Here is a 26,622-nt window from a genome sequence, read left to right on the forward strand (position 1 = left end):
AAATAAAAAGTTGTTGGAGTACAAATTGAATATAAGAGAGGAAATGACGTTTCAAGTGTAATATATTGTCAATAGATCATATCAAGGGGTATTGTCGTTTTATTTCCTTTCTCTTAAAAAACGACAAAAAATGAGCCGAAAGTACTGAACGTTCATATGAACGAAATATTTTTTTCAATTTATAAATTATTAAAAATTATGATGACCATGTAAAATAAAACAGTTAATTAAACAATTATTAAATTAATAACTTCTTTTTAGATATTTTAAACAATATTTTGTAATAAAATTCGTACTTAAAGAAGTAGCAAAACAAATTTCGTTCATATGAACGTTCAAAACTTTTGACTCATGACAAAAATTATTTATTAGAAAAAAATTCACATTCAGTTACAATAATAAATATCTAAAGTTAGATCTAATTCTTCATTATGTTCTAAAAAATGGAGTATAATTAATTAAGAAATTGAAAAACATTTTTAACTTTTTTTCGTTTTGATGATAGTTAGAAAAAGTATAAACATAGTAACCCAACCAAACATTTCAGTATTATACCAGAGTTCACTATTGGCGCAGTACTGGTTCAGTATTGGCTGCCGAGACTGGTCAGTCTGTACTGAACCAGTACTGGTATTTTCATTGTATCATTACTGGTGCAGTACCGCCCTCCCAGTACTGGCAAACCAGTACTGAGCCGATATTGAGCCAGTACTGGCTCAAATAGATTTTCTTTTTGATTAAGACTAGTTTACAAAAAGTTCTAGAGTGAACCTGATGAATCTTTTTGTTTAAATATTTTGTTTATAAAAATTTTTACACCTTGATTTTATTTTTCAAAATTAAAATGTATTTTATTTTGCTTTTCTGTGGGTAAAATTATTTAAACAAAAAGTTTCCTGAGGTCGGTTGACGTTATCAATTTGCTAGTTGGCACGTCCTCTGGCTGCCCAAGGTGGGCCGACTGAGCACATGGTTGGCCCAACTTGGGGCCGACCGCCAACTCACACCTGGGTATATAATAAAATATTAATTAGTTAGTTGACTAATTTAATTAAGATTTAATTTGTGTTGGGTTACTAAAAATTTCAGACACTTTTCCCTAAGTATACCAAAAAAGTATTAACTGGAGCAGAGATTTCACTATTGCAGTGAAACTTGTCTCTGTTACAGTTAAAGCTTTCTTTTCGTATACAATAAATTACAAAACTGCCAGTACTCGGCCAGTACTGAACCAGCAGTGGTTACCAGTACTGGTGCCAACTCTGGTAAAATGTTATCATCCCAAAGTTACGCGCTAATACTGGGTGCCAGTACTGAGCCAGTAGTAAATTTTTGATTGGGAAACTTTCTTGACTTTGGTATCTTTATACAGGGCGTTCAAAAAGTATGTAAACTTGCAAATATCTCGAAAAGTACGCATTTTCGTGATACTTCTTTTTTCACTGTTGGGTCCCAGGCCCAAATTTTTTGAGTTTAAAAATGTTTTGTCATAATTATACGGATTTGAAAATAAAATACGTCAAAATTTCAGTCCCCACTACTTTGTATACAATTAAAAAAAATAAACTTTTATATATAAATATATATGATATAATTAATAATGTAAATATTATGTCTAAATCTAAAATATATTTTAGGAATTTCCCTTATATAAAATAACAATTTTTCAAAGTTTCAAGTCATTCTTAAAACTTTTAATTTTTATAATGGAACGTTTGAGAAATACCTAATGCCCCATATGTAGTGACATGAAAGTTTTGAAACTGATTTTTGTAACATTAGTTAAAGTCAATTTTAGACAGACAGATTAAAATTATAGCAATTGTAGTTTAAGTAGTTAAAGTTAACTTTATCCAAACAGACTATTTAAACTTTTATTTCATCATTGCATGCGTTATATATATGGTATAAATATACTTAAATGTACTTAAGTTTTATATACAAGGTGGTAAAAGAAAATTTTAATTTTTGATCAATTTAGAAATTAAATGAAATGGAATATTCTTCTCGTTTTGAGATTTTATTTTTTCATTGTAGGTGTCTGTTTATTATCGATTTGCTTATGAAATCCAATAGTTGAATTTAGCTTATTGGGACTTAATGCATGAATAAATAAAGTAAACTTAAAATAATTATCATAAGAATACACAGAAAAAACTTGGACTCATTTTTGTTGCAACTCATTTTCTTTTGGGTATCGAAATGAGTGTGGGACAAACTTCATGTTATTCAAAATGATATTGGCTGGAATTTCAGATTTCTAAGTTGGCATCATAAGCAGAGTAATTTTGTATTTCAGTTATTGTTTCTAATATTTCAACAACACCAGAAAGATTATTTTGACCAGTACGAATATTTAGAAGTTTTTAAGTAAAAATTATTTATTATTATTTACGTAGATAATAATTAATTTCATAAGTTTTTTAATTTACCGCTATTATTTAAGTTGGCAGTACCGTTCCTGTTGTCAAAACACATGTTTTCATTTTTCTAACCTAAAAACATATTTCCTTTATTATTTTATTACGCGATTACAAGCAATTTTTAATCAAATATATTAAGTCTAGCGTGTTATTTACTTCTTTGTAATTATTATATTTCATGTTTTTGTGCAAAATTATTCGTTATTTCACAATATTTTTCCATTTTTCTTTTTCTCAAAATGAAACTTGCCTGTTTCATTTTGATACTTTTACCTTAGAACTCGAAATGAGACAACCAGTTTCATTTTTGTTGCGAATCAAATTGAGTATAGAATCTATACTCAATTTGAATTCAGGTTTTTTCTGTGTATGTAACATTATCTTTAGAATAAAAAAAAGATTAAAATAAATATAAATTCCATATAACCATAATGCAAATCTTCAACTTCCCACAGGAAAGGGAAAAAAAACATTAACCCAACTTTTCAAGTAGTAAAGATCAACGATTGGTCAGACAATCTCAATTTATATACATTTCCCTACTTTTGAGGGGAACGAGAGAGAAAAAAACGATTTTGTGCTTTCACTTAGAGCGATTGAGAGATTCCATCATTCCACTACGTTTCTGGGATAAAATCACCAAATCCCGTAGGAGCATGGGGGTAAAAAAAATTACTAAATCCTATCTGAATCGTTGGTCTATTGAGCAGCGGTTTGATATCGCGTAAAGATTTTCTTTGAAAGGACAGTGAGAGAGAGAGAGAGAGTGAGAGAGAGCCCCGTGTGGATTTGAAGAAAGCGAGAAATGCGGACAGTGTATAGGTCCATTGAGAACTGATGCTGAGAGAAGGTAAAAGTGTATAAGGAACAGAAAGGGAAGGGACTTATCCTGACAATACATCCTTTAAGCCCGCACACATAAGAAAGCAGGAAAAGGGGACAGAGAGAACTGACTGACAGACAGCTCCTGTCTACTCGATATCCAAGCAAAACCTTATATACCATCCAATACACCAAGCTACGAACCAATTCGAAATCAGCACCCTTCCCAAGAACCCCTCTTGGACATCGAATATCGCGTAGTTATGTGCTGACGTGCTTTGAGGGGACGGTTTTAGTTTTTTTTCTCTTCTTTTTTTTTCTTTTACTGATATTCACATGCTTCGCGATAAGCACAGGATGATGGACGTTCTTCACGTGTTTGACTAAACTACTTTTCAGAAAATAAGAAGAAATCTGATGAAAATGATTGACTATATATAGGTATATACGGAGATGTGAATTAAATTGGGTGTAAATCGCTTGTTAGCGCGGTAAGAATACACCGAGAAAAATGATTGAAATCACAGAAAATTATAAGGTATTAAAATAAGCTGCAACGCTCATTATTTTAATCCACAATTTTGCTTATTTTAATACCAAAATGGTATTAATTTTAAGGACCTCACAAATCGATCTGTCACTGATAAATTTATAGGAAAAAAATTTATTAATTATAAATTTTTAATTTAAAAACTTATTGACATAACCAAGATGATTTACAATTTGTATGTTTTATATTAGAAAAAATTACCAAAACCTGTAAATCACTCAATTATGACAAAGTTCAATTAGAAATATAATGTATTGAATATAAAAATATTGTTATAGAAATAAATTATTATAAATTTTTTATTTTAAAATTAACTCTAGTGGTTATGTGTGGAAAGTCATTTGTTTGAATTTCTCGAAATAAAAAAATATGGATTTATCAGGTTTTGAAAACTTGCTCCTCATTTATTGTCAAGGGTTGCCATAAAAATTTTATTTTGTTTTTCGCTGTTTTCCAATTAAAATTTAAATTTTTTCCCTGACCCTATATTGAAAATATTTCAAGAGGTTTTCAATTATAAAAAATTAAGACAAACAATTAATAATAATTATACTTGTAATAAGTGTAATAATAAAGTACCTGACTTTTCCCTGATTTTCCTAACCCCGTGGCAACTCTATAATTGTATAGTCAACTATATAACTATTAATTTTAATAAAAAAAATATTAAATTGAAAAGTTTGTTTGTTAAAAATACAAATTTTTTCAATTAATTAAAAGTAATATATTAAACTAAAGAAAAATAAATTTATCTGATTCAAATAATCAGTTACTTGACTATTATTAAATAAATACTTATTTGAATCAATTAAATTGTTTTAAAAGAATTAAAAATACAAAAATCTTACTTTAATATAATATAAAATCTAAAATTTAAATACGCAATTATAAAAGAAATTATTTTACTGATATAAGATGTTTATGTTCGAAAATTATTTCCTGAAGAAATAGACTTGTCTGACTAAACAGGCATTATTTCTACTGAATACCCACTGAATTGTCCGACGAAACAAGGAAATTTCTACTTTCATTCATTACACGACAATTCAAATAATTGGGAATAAATAAAATTATACTATTTTCATAAAGACAGAAATTTTTTTTTTAGATATAGTTAAAATAAGAAGCAAAGCTATTATTTAAATTTTTAAATTATTTTATATTTAATAAACGTTCTTAATATGACTATATGAATTATATTTTAAAACATATTTTTCTATTATAATTTATTTTTTCTTCAAATTAGATTAATATTACGTTTCAACATTTCTTTTAAATTTTATTCCGAAAAGTATCATATATTTTTTCTACACACAGAAGAGGATTTTTTTTTTGTTAATTAGAAGGGAAATTGAAATATTAAAAGATTACTTTTTTTCACTTTTTCTTTATAAATGAAATTTCTTTTTTTAGATACCATAAAAATATTTCTCTTTACATTTGGGATTAATTCTCTTTCAGAAAGCTGCGACATAACGTTTAAAATGTAACTTCAAACCGTAATTGTTTTTACATACATATATATTCATTTTACTTTTTCATATTTATCCGTCATTTTCGCCTTGGTCACCACATTTAATTCAGAAATGAAAAACTCACAAAGTATATAGTTGACTATTCATAATTTTTTATTTTATTTTTTTTTAGATACCATAAAAATATTTCTCTTTGCACTTGGCATTAATTCTTTTCCAGGAAACTGCGACATAACGTTTAAAAAGGAACTTTTTCAAATTTATCTATCTCGTCTTTGTCACCATATTCAATTCAGAAATAAAAAATTACTAAGAAAATAGTTGGCTATTCATAATTCTCTATTTGCTTTTTCTTTAAAACCGCTTTTTATATAATAATAATAATAATAATAATAATAATAATAATAATAATAATAATAATAATATAAGTAATATTAACTAACATTAACAATAAAATAATAATAATTAGATAATAAAATATAAATAATAAAACAAATAAAAATATAATTATAGAACGTAATTTTTTTCTCTATTGATTGAATCACGTGAAATCACGAAAATTAAACGAAATAAAAAATAAAATGAATATGAAATTTTTAATATAATTTTTTTATATACCTATAAATTCATATATTATTCATTAGAAATTAAAATGAATAAAAGCTTATTAAATAAAAACGAAAAGAAAATTAATAGTTCTAAATTATTAAAACCGTTCTATATATCTTATTTTATAATTATTATACCAAAAACGGTTTTCACAAAAAGTAAGAAGAAATTAAATAAATATAAACAAATTATTGTGATTAATAAATTGTTCCTAGTCAATTAAAAAATAAAAATTATTGAAGAGCATTCGAAAGTAATTAAAGAGAACAAAGGCTTAGTGGATCGTTATATATATATATATATATATGTATGTATATAGTGAAATACTCATAAGTGAAGGATCACTCAATCCGGATCGTTCAGAAACAGGTCTTGATGAAACACCCAGTAGATCAGGCAGGCGACGGACAGCGCGTTTTGCGGTGACAGAGCGTGTCTGATGGAGGGTTGTCACGGTACGGGAGCACCCCTCAGACTTTGATATTAAAGCCCTTCTAATATAAGAGCAAAAGCTCTGTTCTGCAACCGCCCCCTCCTCCACCCCTTCCACTATTTTTTTCTTCTCGATATTCTTTACTCCTTATTATACTTTATATTAAAGGTACCTCCTAATGTCCACACTTTTTTCTACTTTATGTGAAAAAGCAATTTTTATTGTTTTAAGAATATTATATTTTAAACATTCTATGTTCATTATTAGCTTCTTTAATTCTGCGCGGTTCAGAATTAAGATTCATTTCAACCAGAGGGTCATTTTTATTTTACAATTATCTACACAGAAAAAAAAATTCTCAAAATGAGAAAAATATTCTGTACCTGAATTTTATTAATTATATATTTTATTTTAAAAATAATCATATTTTTCTATAGAGAGAATTTTTAGTACTTAATTACTTTTCAATTTTCTTTTTAAATATTAAATTCTTCTTTTATACAAAAAATTTTTTATTTAATTCAAATACTTGCTATCAAATAAATATTTACTTGAACCAAATAATTTTATTCAATTAACTTTTTTATTTATGTAAATTGTATTTGAACCAATAATTTCTGTTTTTCGAAACAAATATCGCTTAATTTAATCGAATAATAATTATTGGATGTAAATAAATATTTTTTTGATAATAGACAAGTAACCGATTATATTTGAATCAAATATATTTTTTTTCAGTGTAAGTACAATTTAAAATTATGCCTCTACAATTGGGATTATTCGTCTTTAAGAAATTTTTATCTACATTCAATGACATTTATAACTCTACAAGAAAAAAATCTTCACCTGGAACAGTGATATGTTTCACTAAAACAGCGAAAGTTTTCGCTATTCTAGCGAAACATATCGCTGTTCCAAATAATTTTTTTTTCATGTAGATTTATAGATGTCATTGAAATTAAGTCTACCTAGAAAAACCCCAGATTTTTAAAAATTCATAACTCGAAAATTTGGGCACTTATAAAAAAAAATACGTATACCTTTTTTTCCGCAAACGAAAAAAAAAATTTATTCTAGTTTAAAATGTCATATGTAGATAAATTTCATGTGGAATCGCCCATATGTAAGTAATAAGTATCGTAATTTTTTTTAGTAAGTTAGTTACTATACCAACTTGTTATATTATTACTAACCCAACACTGAATAAAATGCACACTACACTCTTATCTTGAAAATATAGAATAATGTATTAGTGTATGTGTGCGCCCCTTGTCTCGGCTTCCGTATCCATCTAATACGCACCATTGACCACGAATGCACGTCCGATAGGACCGCCCATGGTCCTCCTCAAAAATCAAGTTATCTCGATTCCTTCATGCCCATCGCACCGCGTTTTAACCCACTACGAGAATTGTTTATGGCCCTAGTAAAACCTCGATGAAAAATTTCCTCGCTTGGACCATTTATATAATATGGTACATATAAAGAATTATTCACTTCAATGTTATAATTTAAATAATTTTTACTTTGAAAAAAAAAATTAAATTAAGTTTTTTAAATTTCAATTGCCGCGTTACTAAAACATATAACATTTACTGTATAATGAAAACTGAGATGATAATATTGATCTTTTTTAATCTAATAGGGAGAAAAATAACTTCTTTTAAACCAAGGGAGTAAAATGTCTCTTTTTAACCCTAGAAATAATAAATATGCTTTCAACCCTAGAGAATAAAATTTGTTAACACTTAGCATGTGATTTTTAAGTCATACACTCAAAAAAATTCATGGTAAATTTGACTAAATTTTAACTATTTCTCCTAGTTCCAGGAGGCGCCTATGAACAAACAGTAGTTGAAACAACTATGTGAAAATTGTCAGATTAACTGTAAAGTTTAGTAAAAATTACCCAAATAAAGAAGTTATTTCAATGATTTTTTGTCAGTCAAATTAACTGTTTCATTAGTTTGCAGTAACTAATTTTCATGGTTCCAGGAGGCGCCTATTAACAAAAAGTAGTTGAGACAGCTATGTAAAAACGGTTAAATCAACTGTAAAATTTAGTAAAAAAAAAAAACTATTAAAATAGTAAAATTATTATTACTAATATTAGTATTGAGATCCATTTTTTCATCCTCTCCCCTACTACTTTCGTTTATATGTGCCTTATAATATTTAATTCTGATATACCTAACAGAGAAAAATCCCGAAATACAAACATTGTGAAATTGGGATAATTGTTAAAATAATTATTATTACATAGAAAATCCAAACAATGACCATGTGGATAAATTTAATCTTCCGAGAGATTAAAGGCAGAATATATCTACTCCTTTAACAGACCTCATAACAGACCTTAATCAACATAATTTAAACTTCTTTACATAAATATCAACTCAATCCATTCACGCAGTATTTTACAAAAAAAGTGGTCTAAAAATTAATAATGTGAGAACCAAATAAATTTTTTTCGCTGTACGAACCATATATATGAGTTTCACTCTCACATATTGTAACTATTTAAAATATTATTTATATGTATATTATGTAATAATTTTTGTTAAACTTACTGTAAATCTGCGACACCATACAGCAAGCCATTTGATGTCTTTTATCCTCAAGCCGTCTTTTAACTTCAAAAGGATTTTTGCGTTTTCAAATCTTTCTAAAATCGGAGGTTCTCTATAAAAAAAAAATTGATTTACATATTATTCCTCTTAAAGATAATATATTGATGCATTGTTAAAGTTTTTTTTTTCATTTATTCTTAAAATATTTTTAAATTATATGTATTATGCGTACCGTACAATCTGTTTATTATATCTATATTTATTTATCTGAAAACGTGTTCAGAATTATGAGTGAGTGGTGAATTGTGCGGGAAGTTTAAAAGCAATGTAGGACGGTTAGACGAGCGCGGCAGTCCGTAACCAAGGGTTGAAACGAAACTCACAGGGATTGTTGTATGCGAGAAGGGTGGGTGGAAAATAGATGGGTGGATGACTCGTGCGGGGGTGTAGATAATAAAATGAGAATTACCGGTCGATCTCTATTGCAGTTCATCTATGCGAATACATTATACAACTCTTAATGAAGAATTTACTCTCTAACAAGAGAACTGGGGGTTGGTTGTAACAAATTTCAGAATTTTCAATAAATTATCAAAACTATCAAGTGTAAACTAACCATTTCAGGGAATCTTCATTTAATAGAATTACTTACAGTTATGCACTGCATCGATGAATGGACCCATGACGGAAAAAAGAGTTATTGTGAACTAATTTGAATTTAAGATGCTGATACTAATTTATAATAATAATTGAACTATAACATTATTTAATTTAATATAAACAAAACTTTATTAATATGTCTGTAACCACACTATATCAAAAAACTGTAACTTAGAATACATACTTGAAAACTAAATATGTTGACTCGATGGCGGTTAGATGGCAAGAGACAGAGAGAGTTTGAAAACTAAATTTTAATTCACACAGAAAAAACTTGGATTCATTTTTGTTGCAACTCATTTTCTTTTGAGTATCGAAATGAGTATGGGACAAACTTTATGTTATTCAAAATGATACTGGCTGGAATTTCAGATTTCTAAGTTGGCATCATAAGCAGAGTAATTTTGTATTTCAATTAATTTTTCTAATATTTCAACAACACCAGAAAGATTATTTTGACCAGTACGAATATTTAGAAGTTTTTAAATAAAAATTATTTATTATTATTTACGTAGATAATAATTAATTTCATAAGTTTTTAAATTTACCGCTATTGTTTAAGTTGGTAGTACCGTTCCTATTGTCAAAACACATGTTTTCATTTTTCTAACCTAAAAACATATTTCCTTTATTATTTTATTACGCGATTACAACCAATTTTTAATCAAATATATTAAGTCTAGCGTGTTATTTACTTCTTTGTAATTATTATATTTCATGTATTTGTGCAAAATTATTCTTTATTTCACAATATTTTTCCATTTTTCTTCTTCTCAAAATGAAACTTACCTGTTTCATTTTGATACTTTTACCTTAGAACTCGAAATGAGACAACCAGTTTCATTTTTGATGCGTATCAAATCGAGTATAAATTTTGTACTCAATTTGAGATCAGGTTTTTTCTGTGATACATAATATTAAAAATAAAATTTAGTTGCTGAATGTGTATTATATACACTGAGAAAGAAATGCTATTGAATCAATGAAATATTAGTTTGTCGCATCAAACGGCATATTCAATATCGTTCGAAGACATTCGCTACTAATTCAATAGCATATGCTATAAATTCTTACGCCATGCACTCTTGTTAACATAGCATATTTTGTGCGTTTGATTTGAAGAATATTTGAAGTGAAGGTGCCATGCTATTCAATTCAAAGTATACACAATAAATGATATTACAGATTTTATTGAATTAATTTTTATTTTACTTTAAGTCAATAGTATTATGCTAATAATAATTAATGTTTTTGAAAAAATTATTTACCAAACAATTCATGTTTCCTAATATTCATATCAAGAACATATCTTTAAATTTACTCTTTTCTATACATTTTCACACACCACACACACACTTCGAATTCTTAACTTAGAGTCGAACTTTATAACACTTGTCACATATTTCGAAAACCTAACACAGTACATTTTTGAAAATAAATTTGTACGGACGGGGGATCGAACCCGGGTTTGCCGGACGCAAGCGCGAGACCCTAACCACTATGAAACTCAACAATTTGTAAAAGGAAAAAAAATCTTCCTCATACGGCACAGGCAAAATTTTCTTGTGCTCAAGCGATCTTATTGGCTGACGCAAATGGCGAACTAATTTAGAAAGTTTTTCATTGAAATTTTTGAATTATAGTTTTCTAAATGAACATAATTCTTAAAAAATATTAAATTCTTAAATACTATTTACTAATTAAAAATTAATAAATTAACGAAAATTAATTTTTAAAAAATCTAATTTATATTAAAATAAATCGTAGGAATGTGATTTCTGGTTAAAGAATGCATTTTAGTACAAAAATTTCTAATTCCACATAATTGAATAAATGGTTCTATGATTCAACTACGCATACTGTCAATTTTATAGCATCTGCATTTGAACGTATGTGAATAAGTCGTTTATTATAACAACAGCATGTGCTATTGAATCGAAAACAATTTGTATTGTTTCAAAATATACTTTTATACAAATTAAAAACATTATTTTTTAAAACAACAACTTTTTTATTTTATTAATGAGTACATTTATTTGAAATTAAATAATGTTTCTTTGATAAAATAAATTCTACTTTCATCACAACTACTAAAAATGTTTCTATAGAAAACATTAGGCTTTTAGTTTAAAATCATGAATTCTTCTATTTTAATATATTTTAATTTGATTCAAAAAATATGTTATTGTTTCAAAAAAATTGATTTCAATAGCATCGGCACTATTGAATCAATAGTGCTTTTTTCTCAGTGTAATATGATAATTTACTAACCTGCTTTGATATTCTTCTGGATAGGGAACTAAATATCCTCCAAGTCCAACTTTAGATCCGTTACCAACAAAAAAATGTGTATCAGGACCAGTTCCATCGTAATAAAAATCTTTTATAAATATTGTTGTTTCATCCACTGCATAGACATCACCACGAATCCCATGAGCGTAACTGCTGAATTTCCCAATCTTTTTTCCATAGTACCCAGTTTGGGCATGTCCTGTAATAAAAACAATACATTTTTTTTAATACATAGCCATACGACTATTTCAAAATTAAAAAATTCACATGATTATTAAATCAATTATGATTGAAAATGATAAAAAAAAATTTCAACTTTTATTTAATAAATTTTCCAATGAAACCAATAGAAAAAGAATCGGACAAGTGCAAGTTACACTCGCATTAAAACCGAGGGTTCCGTACCCTTAAAGCTAAAATTTAAGGGGGTTAAAGTGTGAAGGCAGGTGGAAAGATTCCAATTTTGCTTAATTTTTCCTGTAATGTGAGCATAAAAACACATAGATAGACACATAGTCACATATAACAAAAATTATCAGTTTTTCCTTAAAAACGCTATGATTATCAACTCCAATCATGCTCACTATATTTTTCTTGTAATCTATACGTAAAAATACATAAAAATGTATAAGTTTGAAGCCCATTAGATAAAATTTTCTTCGTTTTTTGAAGAAAATTCATGATTTTTATCGAAAATTGTCAGTTTTTTCTTGAAAACTCTATGATAATATCAACTCTAATCGTTCTCGCTATATTTTTTTTGTAATCTACACGTAAAAATGTATAAATTTGAATCCCTTAAGATAAAATTTTCTTCTTTTTTTATTCGAAAAATCCATGATTTTTTCTAAAAATATGAGTTTTCCTTAAAAACAATATGATCATCAACTCCAATCGTGCTCGCTATATTTTTTCTGTAATCTATACGAAAAACTACGTATGTATACCAAATATGAACTGTCTTGGTCAAATAGTGTGTGCGCTAGGAGGATTAAACGCTTTTTTTCAAAATTTTTGATTTTTCCTTGACAACGCTATGTAAATCGATCCGAATCATGTTCGCTATATTTTTCCTGTAATTTTCACGTAAAAATACATAAATGTACCAAATTTGAGCTCTTTATGTGAAAAGATGTGGCCACCAGGGGGGAGGTACATAGTCATTTTAAGGAATTTTTCGTAAAAATTCATGGTTTTTCCTTGACAACGCTATGATAATTAATTCCTATAAGACTCGCTATATTTTTCCTGTAATCTACACGCCAAAATACAAATGTGTACCAAATTTCAGCCCTCTAGATAAATTCGTGTGGCCGCTAGGGGGGGGGGGGGTACATGCCTTGCTTCACTAGTCTCATTAATAGGGTTCCCCCTTCGGGTACTGAACCCTAAAAAGTGCTAAATGTAAAAAAAATATTAGAAAAAATCTTATAAAATATAATAAAGTAAAAGTCCTGTGTAGAAATATCCCTACCAGGGCCCTAGTAGTGAATAATAATCTGGTCCCGATCAGGGACTGTTCAGGGCCAGATTAGAGCCACGAGAAAATGTGGATTTCCTTATCAGGGACATATCAGGCGCAGCGTCATATTCCCGCCCGATCCGGCCCCGATCAAAGCCATAGCAAAATTTCTACACGGGGTATATCTGAATATTGTAATATATATTTTTAAATATGGAGAAGAAATAATTTTGCTTTTATTGATGAGATGCTGTAGACAGAATGAGTGACGGATTTTAAATTTGAATCACTAAGTGGACAACGTGTACATATGTAAAATTTATGCTACACAATGGGATGAACAAGTCTACATATATATACAAGCACAGTGAGAATAGGCTAGACGCATCATCGCCCCGATACAAAAGTGATGCTTCGTGATATATACATACAGCTTTTGATCGTGAGGATGTTGCTAACAGACAGGAGAATTGAAATACTGGGATGTTCGTTGATTTGCATGAATTTCATTTCATTTGCTTGACAGAGCTATAAAAGTCGAGAGTATGAACGAGAGAGATCGAGAAAAGAGGGCATGACACCAGGTAATAAAGATTAGAAGTTTTAGTGTTCAAGAGAGATCGTTTCCGGTTCGAAAATTCAAAAGCTCTCTCTCTATCTGACTAGCTTTCAGAATATGAATTTTCATTTTTTTCCAACCAATTTTAATACTTTTTTTTTTGTATAAAAGGCAGTTTTCACCGTGTGGATAAATTTAATCTTCCGAGAGGTTAAAGGCAGTAGATATATTCTGCGTATGCGCAAAAGCTGTATAAAAACATTTTGCGCAGACGCAGAATATATCTACTGACTTTAACCTCTCGGACCTTTCAAAAAAATGACATATCTTTCGTTCTAATTAAAATTTTTTAAATCTGTAAGTTTATAAACCTAACTGGGTAGTTAAGTATAAGAATAAAATGATCAAAATTTATAATATATATATATATATAAATAAAATTATTCCTCATTCAGCGTGACCGCGAGTTACTGGGACTATATCTTTTTGGCGATAAATAAAATAAAATTAATGCACGCGAATGCCAGTTAATTTAATAGTTAAAATTAGAAATTATACGGAAAGAAATGCTATCGAAATTTCAGCCATAAACTTATGGTTGAGATTTCTGGTTGAATTGGTTATACAGTCTGTCAAATTGGCAGGTAAGTTAGGTTATATTAGCCATGTGAAGGCTGATTCAGACATCTTGCTCTTTGGAAGTACTATTCGTTTGGTTGGATTAACCAAACTGTATGGGAGTAACAGTGCCATGTTAATTCAGTTATACGATATGACAGAAACAGAATTACCCTAGTAGAAATTTGTCCTAGCTATTTTAAAGGAACTGCCTAGTCGCGCTGGAGTCTGTCTAGTTACTTGACTGACCAGCTAGCTAAAAACTCGAATGTCATGTCACGCTTTTTTCATCAAGTTATTATCCAGCCCAACTTGATAATTATTTATCAATAGGACTTTTGAAAAACTAGTCAAATTAATTCTTTTAAATATTTCGAAATTCATTTAATAATAAGATTTAATGTAGTAAACACGTTTATTTTATGTAATTAAAAAAAATATTCCAATTATCAACAAAAATTATTATAAGAAAATATATTGCACTAAATATAGTAATTCGTTATAAAAATGTAATTTTTCATTCACAATTAAACTGGATTTAAAAAAAAAATTTACATAAGTAAAACGATTGAAGCAACATCTTGACCTGAACTGTTAACAACACTGAAACAATTATAATTTTTATATTAATATGAATGTCATAACATAAACCTTAAAACACTTCTCGCAGTTTCAACGAAAAAATCTTGGGGCTACCGGGGAGCGAACACGGGTCCGCTGGGCGGGAACGAAAGAAACGCACGCTTTACGCAACTCGGCCGTTCTGATCAGTGATATTAGAATAAATGCTTGACGTATTTCACTGTACCTAATAATATTATGAATTTGTGCATATTATTTTTATTATTTTCTAGGCAAATAAACATTTTAGATGTTTATTTGATTTTAAATGATTTACTTATAATTTAATTTAAACATTAGACAATTATAAAAAACTAATTACTAATTTTTTTTATTTATTATCCTCAAAAATTATATGTAAAATTTTATAAATAAAATTATTTTAATAAATTAATAATTATTGATATAATATAATATTATTATTATTATTATTATTATTATTATTATTATTATTATTATTATTATTATTATTATATTATTATAATATACTCAAACAGAAAAATAATATTCTACTATATTTGTAAAATTTGTCTGAAAATAATAATAATTGTTTAATCATTTTTTTTTAAAAACTAAAAACACTTTTTATTCAAGGTAATATTATTTTCATAATAATTTAATTTATTGCAATTATTTTATTATAATTTAATAAATTTTATTATTTTAAAAAAGCGCGCGCTATTTTGTCTTGGGCCAATCAAGTGATTTCAACTAAATATAGGTTATGTTCGTTTCTGATTCATGACAGCTGGCAAACATTTACAACAAATAATATTTTGCAAGTGTATATTTATTGCAATAAGATAAGTTATGCAAAAAATATATATGTGGAACAATAATTTACAGTGATTTTCATAAAATGAATATTGATTTAGATGCTCTGGAAAGCAAAGTTCATTTTTTCTTAAATTCAATTTTTTCGACCACCGAGATATTTCGATACATTTTCATGTGTTTTGTATGCACTGTCTTTTTTTGAGAAAGGAATATTAATATTATTATTATTAATTTTTATAAACAAGTTGTAATTTTTTTAAATCAAGCAAGCGAAATGTCAATACACAAAATCCTAGCATAGCTGTCCAGTTACTAGAGTTATTGAAGCGCCACCGCCATGACAAGGATATGAATTTAATTTCGAGCAGCACTGGACAGTGCCATTAAAAAAACTGGATAGCTTTGAGTCGTGGAATTATCAAGTTCAACTTGAATTTCTTTCAAAAAGCACTGATCAGTAACTTCACAGTTATTTATCAGTTCAGCTAGAATCAGCGTCCGCGAGAAAAACTGTCAAGTAACTTGAGTCAATCTAGTGCATCCACGACAAATTTCTACTAGGGTATGGCAGTAATTACGAAAAATTTCTTTCAGTGTAGAAATAGTTATTTATGATACAAGTGCGTAAAGTGAGTGATTATACGAGTGTGACGTTTGCAGCGTTTGATGCAAATCACACGAGTATAATCAGATTTACGCACGTGTATCATACAACATTTTTTGCAACACCCACCTCTAAAGTTAAGTACCTATTATGAAGAATTCCAACTCTCTATTAGAATAATTTCGATTGTATAGAATTAAAAAAATCAATCGAAGATCAAGAAAAATATCATTAAGCAGGAGTGTATAAATTTAATAGTAAAGTTCGTTTTTTAATTTTGTGGTTTTGTATGGTCTAAAACAATCCTTATATTATGTGAGAGAAATTTCGGTGCGTAAAGTGAATTTCAGTGTGTAATGTAAATTTTAGTGCGTAAAGTGAATCACTTTACACACCGTTTGAAAAAGAGTTTCTTTACACACAATTTTCGGTGTGTAAAATTTAACTTTAGAGGTTAGTGTTGCAAAAAATAATTTTTTTAATAATGCGCCAATATATCGAACTATTATTGAAACTGTGGTCTAACCCTTATTCTAGGATATTTGATCATTTTATTTTTTGACATAACGTCAAGAAATATTTTCCCGTCACAAATATGTAACGTAAAATAATTAGGCTTTTAGATGATAATTACTAACATTTTCGAGGCATATTTTACTAAAATTCAGAGAAATTTATATACATTTAACTGTAAGGCAGTAAATGCCAAGCCATAGTAATTAATACATCAGACAAGTCTTTATCTAATGCGTGAATCTCAGGAGCTTTTAGTGAACCCTTTTCTGTAGCTATTTTGTATAAACCCCACCATCAGAATACTTTAGTCTGCTCCTCGCGCGTACATTTTATATACAGATATCTGATCTACATATATATTCTTGATGTAGACTTTGTGCCATGTCCCATAGTCGACATGGGCGCGTAGTGGAAATTCCACCCTTACCGGTACGTTGCGCGCAAGAGGTATTATAGTGATGTGACAATGAATGCAATGATCACTATCCGCCGGAGGGTGGACGCCCCTGTGTGACTACGTGGCAGTACGCTAAACTACCCCTGACTGGTGCCTAAACCGTCGTCCCTTTTATTATATAGCTCTGAACGGTTATTGGATTGTACCGTGCTATTTGTTGGCTGCCACGCTAATGGCTCCATAATCACCGTCACGAATTAACGCATTTACTTCCTCTATCCACTTTTAATCCCATCATTCCACGAGTTTTTTTTAACGATTTTATATATATATAAAAAAATATGCATAATATTGCTTTTCAATTTTATTCTATTAAAACTTTTTCAATTATAGTTCTTCGGCAAATTTTTATAATCATGTACTTTTAGAGACTCATCAACTTTTAAAACTCCGTTAAGTTATAATTAAATTTATATAGAGTTTGTTTACTACATTCTTTTGTCTCGTACTTTTTAAATATATATATATATATATATATATAGAACGACAAATCTGAAAGGAAAATGTCTTCGAACAGGAAGTAAAAACTTTATTATGCTTTTTTCACTTTATTTCTTTTCAGCGCTATTTACGTTTTACTAAGTGCTTTTTAAAGTTTTTATTAAAAAAAATCATCTATATATTGTGAGAAAAATCTCTTGTAATATAAGATATTTTTAAAAAAATTCAAAAACAACAATTTGCAGAACTTTTTTTTTTGCTTTATAATCAAGACAATGTGTTGTGTGTGAAATTTAATGCTTTATGTTTCCACGCTCGAAGCAATAAGTACAATATGTTTTATACCACCGGGTACAAAACTGGTATATAAGTTCCATATATCACCAAAGGAAATTCCCAAAAGGCCTATGCGCAGAGCCGAAGGGTTGTTTACTCTGATCAAATGTTGACCATGCTCCCTGTGCTTCTCGAGGATCACATATCCTGTGCTTTTCGAAAAGAAAAAATTACTCATCTTCACTTTATCTTGCGATATATGCTTTCTGGGACCAATATAATAAATTTTTCACAAAAATAACTCCATTTACTATTTTTTCACACTTTCTTTAATATATATTAGTACATTGAGAAAAATATTTCGTCTCAGCAAGCAATATTTGGTTGGGCCAACAAAACAGTTTTGTTAGTATTTAAGTGCAGGTTAAAGTCGAAGCAATTTTTACATAGAACTTCAATGGGAAAATCGCATCAACTTTGACCTGCCCTTAAGCGACCAAACTATTTGGTTCAGTCAATCAAAAAATTTATTTGAGTTTTTTTTTGTTAACATAACAAAAATGTTTGTTTAGCTCACCCATTTTTTGTTGTTAGGGCAACAAAAATGTTTAGTTAATCAATTTAATGTTTAGTTTATATTTATTTAATATATCCATAAATTAATCGAATCCTGAGAAAGGTGAAAGAGGTAAGAAAATACCGAAATAAGTGGAATTTACAAGTAAAAAATTTTGATACAAAATTTGCATTGCATTAAACTGACGTCAGAACTTGAATATAAGTTTGGCACAGTTTATCTGACTTCCCTAACCCTGAATATTCAAAGATAAAAAAAATTAATAAATTTTCTATTTCAATATAGTTTTTTTAAAAAAAAAAAGTCTACCTACAGAATTTGTATTTCTCATAATTGAGAGAATAAATCCAAAAAAAATGTCAATAATTAAAGAACAAAAAGACCATTTTTTTCTAGATGGTCTTTTCGCATATTTATTTCCCATTGTCTGTATATATATATATATATATATATATATATATATATGTATTGGAGAAAAGAAATAAAGGGGAGCGGTTTACATTTTACATGGTACCGTAGAGATGGAGGACTTAGACATTAACGAGACTAACCGGATTCATCTAGAGAGAACAGAGGGAGGAGGTTTTGGGGGGGTATATGGTGCGCGGCGCGCTATGCTTGAAGGGTAGATAATAGAGCGAGACAGAAGAAAGAGTAAAGAAAGAGACGAGACGGCGTTGGCACTGATTTTAATCAAGATATGGCCTGGCAGCAGCCAACGCCGGATCAAGTGAGCCAAGCTATTGATTTTCTAAGTGCTCGTGACCAAGTAGCCTCCCCGCGCTCGCTGTACGCGATTTTCCAAACTGACACGGAAACTTGTATTTCTTGGTTCTTGTTAGCCAGCATTTTTTTTCCTTCACATCCTATCAAAATTCAAAGCTAATTTTTTCATATTTTATAGAAACCAGAGGAGGGTGGTAATTCTTATGTCGACGCTCATAGATGCATTTTATTGACAAGTCCCTACCAAAAATTGACAAAGGTCACCACTGGTAGTCGTTAATTTTTAATAGAAACAATCTTTTTACGTCAATCATATCCCAGATAGTACGTAAGCTTCAAATGTCCCACTTGATCCAAGCTTGTATGGTAAGCTTACTGAAAAATTGCAGTGTAACGTTACTGCAAGATTACACAATAAAATTATCGCAAGATTGCTCAGTAAGCATACCCAAAGATTGCATTCTAAGATTATCGCAAGATTGCTCAGTAAGCTTGCACCAACCTTGCTACAAACTTACCATGCAAGCTTACTGAGCAATCTTGCAATAATCTTATTGTGCAATCTTGCAGTAACTTTACACTGCAATTTTTCCGTAGTTTTGCGATAGTCTTATTGTGCTATCTTGTAGATGCAATCTTTTGGTAAGCTTACCATGCAAGCTTGGGTTAAGTGGGACATTTTAAGCTTGCGGCAAGTTTGCTGTGATAGTTTGCCAATATTGCGCTGCAAGCTTGCCGCAAGGTTGCTACAAACTTACGTGCCTAAGAATCGCTAGGAGATTCGGATAATTCCTATTTTAGGATATTTCCAAATTTTCTAGTAATTTTTGGGAATTTCTTAGGCATTTCGTGTTTTTCCCAAAGCGATTTAGGTAAATTGGAAATTTAATCATTGTAAGCCGTGCATTGATGTAAATTGTAAACAAACAGTTTACAAAATATATCTTTTTGATTAAAGTTATTATTTAATTTAAGTTAAAAAAATTTATCTTTAACAGTTATTAATATTATTTATTAGATTTTGATTTAATGTGAGGGATCAGTAAAATTTCACAATTCCCGAGAAATTTGTTGAAGGCACACGGCAATCTCTTAATCGATCCCAAGTAGATCAAGAACTTTCTCGTCCGGCTTCCTATAAGAAGAATATGAATGATATTTTTTGTCGTTTGCCCGTTAAGAGATTAAAGCCAAAAGGGGTCGTCGGTAGCTTCGTTTTAGAACCATTATATTCTCAAAGCAAAAGGAGAGGGGGTAGCTGATGAGGGTGAAAGAGGGAGAGATATACTATATATATAGTCAAAAAAAAGCGGCGGGAACGAATTTGACAGAGAGAAAGTGAGAGTTGATGTCTAGAACGGGACAAATAGAGTAAGAGACTTTGAAAACCGGGGGAAGTGGACGAGAATTGTAGAGCAGGGGTGAATGGGAAGAAGGAGGGTATGTGCTGAGCTTGCGGAAAGGGTGCTTGGTGATGCGTACCATAGCTACCTCAACCAAATGCATTAAGACCACCTACCACCCCAAAGCAATATTGAACTCTCTACAATCCTCTAATATACATACAAACAATCCTTTAATATACATATATGTATATATACGATTTTCTAATATACATACAATTTTTTAATATATAAACAATTTTCAAAGATGTTCTATAATTAAAAAAGGAAATTTAACACACTTTTAGATTTTTAATTTTTTATAAATTTTTCTTCTGAATCCATAGTTTTCAATTCACTGAATTTTTTTTTACATCAGATATACAAAATCCTAATACAAAGTTTGTTTTTGTATATATATATACATATAGTAAATTCGCGTACGCACTTATTTTCAAGCTAGTGAATTGAAAGAAAAGAAAGAATGTGGGGGAGGAAGGGAGGGACGCACACTCCAACGAATGCTGAAAACATTGAGACCCTTCAACATTCTTCAAGAGGGTGCGAAATGAAACCTTCAAGGAAATAGAAACCGTGACACAAATACTGTCAAGGTGGCTCAAAGAGTGAGTGCTGAAGAATGATGGGAAAAGTGAAGAATTGCGAAATTGCTAAAAGAGAGCAATTGTATATTCTGATAAAATTAGCTTCCTATATACGTAGCTTATATATATATACATAGAAAGAGAGAGGGATTAGAAGAATTTATCTTATTAAATAAAAAACAAAAAAAAACCTGTTTAGATTATGTTTCGACTGCAAGGCAGTTATATTCGTTGCCCGCTGTATTATATAGTAGAGATTATATATACTTCAGCTTTTATATGGATGAGAGAATAAAATGTTATAATTCTATGATCGATATATTATATTTCTCTTTTTTTTACTGTCCTTCGTTGCCGCCTGATCCTGAACACATTTATTCAGCAACTAAGTCCTTGACACGAATATGCGCATCAAAGTTAGCTATACTAACAAAACTCCTCATTCTTTTCATATATAGCAGAAAAAAAGTATAACCATTAAAACTGCAAATGATGAGAGCAAGGTCTTTCAGTGCCAATTTTAGTTTTTGAAAGTAGATCACTACTGTTGTCTATTCAGTTGGGAGTAATTGAAAGTTATTATTGTTATTATTAATTAGCTAGTTACAAAGTTACTCTACACGGAGATAAATAGTAATAGTAATAGTTTTTTAAGGTAAATCTATAATACCCATTAACTGAACTTCTCATTTCACCTCGCTGACGCATTACTTGACTGACCCGTCGCCATTTTTAAATTTCAATCATCCAAAATAAAAGTGGCTACTGTATCAAACTAAAAATATGCAATATCCAATTGTCAGGATAAATTTTAAATTGACAGTGTGACTAACGTCTTTAACTGATCCAACATTTTCAAAAGATATTTCAACCAAATTTCTTCTATACAATAAAAAATATACTATCCAACCATTTTTCTCCGTGTACTTCGCCAGTATACTGTTAGTACTGATGCGATACTGGTACCAGTACCGCGCTAGTAGTGAACTTTGGCAATTTTTGGTAGGGTATGAATGCTTGCATGTCATTTGGATGGACAAAAAACTTAAAAGCAAAGAAATGAAAACATTCGCACTTTTCGAGATTAAAACTATATATAATTTCAATCTTTTTAGTGTGAAGTTATAGTCCGATTTCTAACAGTGTATGGCCTTAAAAAACTTCAATTTATTTACGTAATACTTGTTTATTACACGACCTCTTAAATTTTTCCATCAGGTCAGGATAAAAAACTGTCTTTTTTTCATTTTGCTAAAAAAAGAGGAAAAAAGTATAGGAAACAAATCGATATAGTATTGTGTCTCGTTAGAAAGAGGAGTTGGGATACACATACACACACACATATATATATATATATATATATACATATATGGATTTGAAAATATCTATCTCGATTGCATTTTCGCCCTACGCACGCGGCTGTTTGGTTTGAGTGTGATATGAATGTTTCCCCACGGGAGTGTCGTCGTATATATTTGTTGGAATGGGGTAGCAATGGTAATTCATAGTATATAGCAGCCTGTAGAGTGGCGCTTTCTACACAAAATATATATATATATATATATATATAGATCATGAAACACGTATTTCCTGCGAACCTTTACGAAGTGAGGGATATATACCCATTACTACTGAGCAAGTTCAGATAATGATATCACATTCAAGCATTTGTCACGTGCCTCTAATGAAGCTTCAGCAGTTCTGTTACGGTGTATTATACCATAAACCTTGCAAATAAGTTACAGACACCTATACATCTTACATACATTTATGCAAATCGATATACAAATTATGTAGCACTCTTGTAAGGAAATTGCTCATGATTAAATACCAGCTCATTTCTTCATGTATAATTAATTACCACAATGTAATTATTCAATAAATCACTATATACTCTTTAAAGTATAAATAATTCAAGTTATAAAACAATAATTGAACTAAAAATACATTTCTTTTTTGATTTAAAACAATATCATACTAAGCGAAAAGTTTTTGAATTTTCAATTATATTGAACAGCGAATTTTTTATGTGATTTAAAAAAATAAACTTACAAATTGAGAATAGAGAAAGGAAACACTAAAACCTAGAAAGAACTGACCCTTGTGAGAGTTTTCTATACGACGTAATATCCTTCCATTAGTTAAATTATTTTTCTGATACGGAAGTCTATTCTATGGTTTACCCTCAACAAAGTACATCTTATAGTTTTAAAGGACATTTCATTCTTTTGAGAAATGCGATTTCTTTTTGCTTTTCTGATTTCAACGCAAACAAAATTGTAGAAAGAAATCTGCAATCTCTCAAACTGATTAAAACCAGTATATCTCTAGGTACATACAAATATTCTTGAAGCAGAATTTTACTGAAGGTTCAAAAAACAATATATCTCAATAAAATTTTAAAATAATAAATAATTAAATTTCTTTTTGAAACAAAACTTGCTTCAAAAATTGAAGTTATAAATTACATTACCGAATTCTAATTTGACAGAATTTTCATTTTAACAAATATTTATATAGGTATTTGTCCTATAATTTTAATTTACTAAATTTCCATTAATTCCAATTTTTATGTGCAACCAAATTTCAAAATGACTGAACACACATTTGGCAGAAATTTGATTAATTATTAGCCAGACATAAATTATATTTAAATTTAATTTCCTTCAACCATATTAAAAATCACTCATTCAATTATATGACGAAACAGATGTCAACATTCTATTCAACCTTGTTGATCATTGCTCATTCTTTCCCTTGACTCTAATTAATTAACTATGTATACCATATTATAAATATTGTAATCATATTAGAAGTATTTATGAGAACTACATATTTGTTTATATATTTAAGCCACGTAAACCAACCAACTAAAGAATTTTACACTCGCTTTTCTGTCCCTGATCTAATTTTATGACAATTATGAGAAAGCATAATATTATTTCTCACACTATTCTATATATGAATTATTTAAGGAATTTGATTTTCAAATGGAACAATATAATAATATTTGTCTTAAATATGACAATAATTATATATATGCGTATCTTTATGGATAAGAAGAAGTTAGCACATCTGCGAGTTATAATGGAATTACGTTGAGAAACTGAAACGAATTAAACTTGTCCCATCAATCTGTATTAGATCATCTAATGATTTAATTTATACCTTAAAAGTTATATTATCGTAGAGAATGAAGATTTTCATTTATATAAGGAGTAATGTGAAATTATAAAGTTTTCAACATTATATTATTAATGAAATAGGTACTTTATTTTGTTTTGGAAATATCACTTGGTTCTTATAGTATTATCTTCAAGTAGGTACTGAATTTTAGTCATTTACCAAAACATTTAATTTTTTTAAATTCTGTCATTAAAAATTCGAATCACTTAAAATTCTGTTAAAGAATGAGAATTCTGTTAAATTAATTTTTGATTAATTTAGAATTTTTTATATAAAAATAAGTTGGATTAAAGAGAATTATGTAAAAAAAACTTCTGTGAAATAAAAATTCGGTAGGTACCTAAAAATTTTTTTAAATAAAAAAAAGAATATACTAGAGTCAAATGAATTTAAAGTCAGAGCATCACTTAGTCAAAATAAAAGGATAAAAAATTCACCATCCAAAACGCGACTGGATTTAAAGCAGCTGCGGCTCTGAGAAAATTAAACAAAAAAAATTGAGCACGCGGATGCCAGTTTTACTAAATTAACAAACACTGATTTTACATATAGATTTCAGGAAGGGTAGTAAGGGAACCAAAATAAATATTATCTAATATCTAATAAAAATCCTTAATTTGAAAATTTTAACTAACGATTTTTATATGGGAAATTCATACATCCCATGACAATTTTTGTGCAAATAAGTAAAAAAAAAATTAAAAATTTTATCTTTTCATATTTAAAACTAATGTAGATATACATGGAAAATTCGAGAAATTATTAAGAGGTGCTCATAAACCTATAACATGAATAACAATTCTGCATATAATTACCGAAATGAATAACTCCAGTGAAAAATTTTAATATACATAATATAAGTACATGTGTGCGCAATATTATAACCACGTTCTGAGTTCTTTGGTTAATTGAAACTGGTCGTAATGGATATACAGCAAATGTGCGTACTTGTTGCTTGGTTGCCAGATGTGTAGTTCCCTACGGAGACTTCGCCGGTCGAGCTGTCTACACCCTCAATGTCTGTGGGCTACCATTAATCGACATAAACGACCGATCCTGGCCTTAAGTGTAGGGCACTTTTCCCAATCGACCTCGCAATATTGTGGTTTACTTTAAACCCATATATATATTGCTATATTTAAAATTATTTTTAACAGCTTTTTAATTACAAAATCTCATTTTTAAATATACCTAATATAACTTTTGAACCATTATTTTCAAGTTATAATAAATCAACCAATACATATAAATAATATTATGTTGCTTTTCCAAAAATTTACATAAAACATAAAATTCTTTTACGAACACTAAATGGATATTCTTTAATTTTAAAACAAAAAAATTAAAACAAGAAATTGATCTTCACCGCAAGTAAAAAGCACCCACAAAAAAAAATTTTATTTTCATTCAGTTTGAGAAAACAGAATATAAAAATAAACACAATTTTTATCTAATTTTAATTAATCATTTGATTCAAAATCCGAATCGAAACTAAATTCACAATGCATATAGTTAAAACTTATACTGAAAACAAATTTATTTAATTCAAATATACTACTTGACTATTACAAAGGCCGACAAAATTTTGGCCTACTTCAGAACCAAGAATCAGACTATTCTTTTCCGAAGCATTTTGACGCGCTGAATCCGAATCTGACCTTAAAATTGACCCAGCACGTCTGGTTTTCGAAATATTCTAACCTAAAAGCGCAGAAAAGACGATTTTTGGCCATATTTGAGGACGTGTAACATTAACATATAATTTGCCGAGTTATTGTTATTTGATTTGAATTTTAATCAGCAGAATATTAATTTGCCAGAAATTCAATTTGATTGAATTTTAATTCGGCAGAAAATCAATTTGATCGAATTTTAATTTACCAGAAATTAAATTTCACCGAATTTTAATTTTCCCGAGACATTGTTTTATAGAATATCAATAGTACAGAAAAACAATTTGACAGAAATCTACTTTACCAGA

General features: G+C 29.0%; 1 protein-coding gene across 10 annotated transcripts in view; it reads right to left on the bottom strand.

Moving 5' to 3' along the window:
- Positions 1-26,622, bottom strand: part of LOC127279466 (protein Skeletor, isoforms B/C) — a 96,708-nt gene that overhangs the window by 32,011 nt on the left and 38,075 nt on the right. For all 10 annotated transcript variants that reach the window (XM_051301824.1, XM_051301821.1, XM_051301823.1 and 7 more), the window contains 2 exons: positions 11,814-12,033; positions 8,883-8,994 (listed from right to left, as the gene is read on the bottom strand). In XM_051301824.1, the coding sequence (XP_051157781.1) occupies positions 8,883-8,994; positions 11,814-12,033 (332 nt within the window). The remainder of the gene's footprint in view (positions 1-8,882; positions 8,995-11,813; positions 12,034-26,622) is intronic.

The sequence above is a fragment of the Leptopilina boulardi genome, unplaced genomic scaffold (assembly GCF_019393585.1).
Source record: "Leptopilina boulardi isolate dan_hultmark-lab unplaced genomic scaffold, ZJU_Lbou_2.1 LbouV2_216, whole genome shotgun sequence".
Classification (NCBI taxonomy): domain Eukaryota; kingdom Metazoa; phylum Arthropoda; class Insecta; order Hymenoptera; family Figitidae; genus Leptopilina; species Leptopilina boulardi.